This window comes from Apteryx rowi, unplaced genomic scaffold, assembly GCF_003343035.1.
Source record: "Apteryx rowi isolate R43461 unplaced genomic scaffold, aptRow1 scaffold_2280, whole genome shotgun sequence".
Lineage (NCBI taxonomy): Eukaryota > Metazoa > Chordata > Aves > Apterygiformes > Apterygidae > Apteryx > Apteryx rowi.
Window position 1 is genome coordinate 4958 of NW_020448620.1, and position 1441 is coordinate 6398.

General features: G+C 68.9%; 1 protein-coding gene across 1 annotated transcript in view; it reads left to right on the forward strand.

The window, feature by feature from the left end:
* MEPCE (methylphosphate capping enzyme) overlaps positions 1 to 1435 on the forward strand; it is a 5678-nt gene extending 4243 nt beyond the window's left edge. Inside the window, 3 exon segments of the mRNA XM_026065514.1 lie at positions 413 to 770; positions 876 to 1002; positions 1347 to 1435. Of these exon segments, the coding sequence (XP_025921299.1) occupies positions 413 to 770; positions 876 to 1002; positions 1347 to 1387 (526 nt within the window). The 3' untranslated portion in view covers positions 1388 to 1435.
* Positions 1436 to 1441: the final 6 nt, after the last annotated feature.

Genomic DNA, 1441 nt, shown 5'->3' on the forward strand with positions numbered 1-1441 from the left:
GTTGGGGGGACTGAGGAATCTTCTCTTTTCTCCTTAGGGATTTAGGGGGGGCTGGGGGATCCCCCAAGGTTTGGTGGGGACTGAGGAGTTCCCTGTTAACTCTCAGAGATATGGGGGGGCTGGGAGATTCCCTAAGGCTTTGGGGTGGCGGCAGGATCCCTTTAGGAAACTGAGGGGACTAAAAACTCTCCTGTTTATCCCCAAGGGATACAGGGGGGGTGATGGATCGCTTAAGGCTTTGGGGGGCCTGGGAGATCCCTTGTTTCCGCCACAGAGATATGGTAGAGTTGGAAAATCCCTTTAGGGAATTGGGGGGACTGAGGAAAACCCTGTTCCTCCCCAGGGATATGGGGGGGCTGGAGAATCCCTTTAGGGAGTTGGGAGGACTGAAGAATCCCCTGGTTCTCCCCAGGGATTTGGGGCCCTGGGGAACCCCCCAGGTGTTTGGGGGAGCCGGGAGATGCCCCGTTTCCCCACCCCCACCCCACGCAGGGCCGCGGGGGGCTCGGGGCCTCCCCATGTAACCCCCCCCCCCCCCGCGGCGGGCGCAGGGGAACTACGTGCTGGAGCGGGACGAGCTGCTGGCGGCGCAGCGGCCCGAGTACGACGTGGTGCTGTGCCTGAGCCTCACCAAGTGGGTGCACCTCAACTGGGGCGACGAGGGCCTCAAGCGCCTCTTCAAGCGCGCGTTCCGGCACCTGCGGCCCGGCGGCGCCCTGCTCCTCGAGCCGCAGCCCTGGTCCTCCTACGGCAAGAGGAAGAACCTCACGGTGAGCGGGGGGGCTGCGCGCCCGGAGGGGGGGCGGCGGGGGCGATGGCGGCGGCGGGGGGGCAGCGCTCACCCCGCGCCCCCCCCTCGTGTCCCCCCCTCGCAGGAAACCACCTACAGAAACTACTACCGCATCAAGCTGAAGCCGGAGCAGTTCCCCTCCTACCTGACCTCGCCCGAGGTCGGCTTCGCCAGCTACGAGCTCGTGGCGACGCCCCAGAACAGCTCCAAAGGTGGGGGGCGCCGGGGCCCCTTTTGGGGGGGTGGGGAGGGGGCACCGGGATGCCTAGGGCGGGGGGGGTGGAACAGGGCCCCCCCGGATGCCTGGGTCCCTTGGGGGGCGGAGCAAGGGCCCCCCCCCAGACCCCTGGGTCCCTTGGGGGGCAGGAGGGAATCTGTGGGGTGGAGCAGGGCCCCCCCCAGACGCCTGGGTCCCGTGTGGGGCAGAGCAGGGCCCCCCCGGATGCCTGGGTCCCTTGGGGGGCAGCCCAGCTCCCCCCGTGGCCGTGGGGCTGGGGGCGGGGGGATGTGCCGGGCTCCCCGTGGCCCCCCCTGACCCCCCCCCGTCTCTCCACAGGCTTTCAGCGGCCGATTTATCTCTTTCACAAAGACCGATGAGGCGCCCCAGAGCCGCCGAGGCACCCGGTGCCCGCCCGGGGGGGGGGCCGTGCT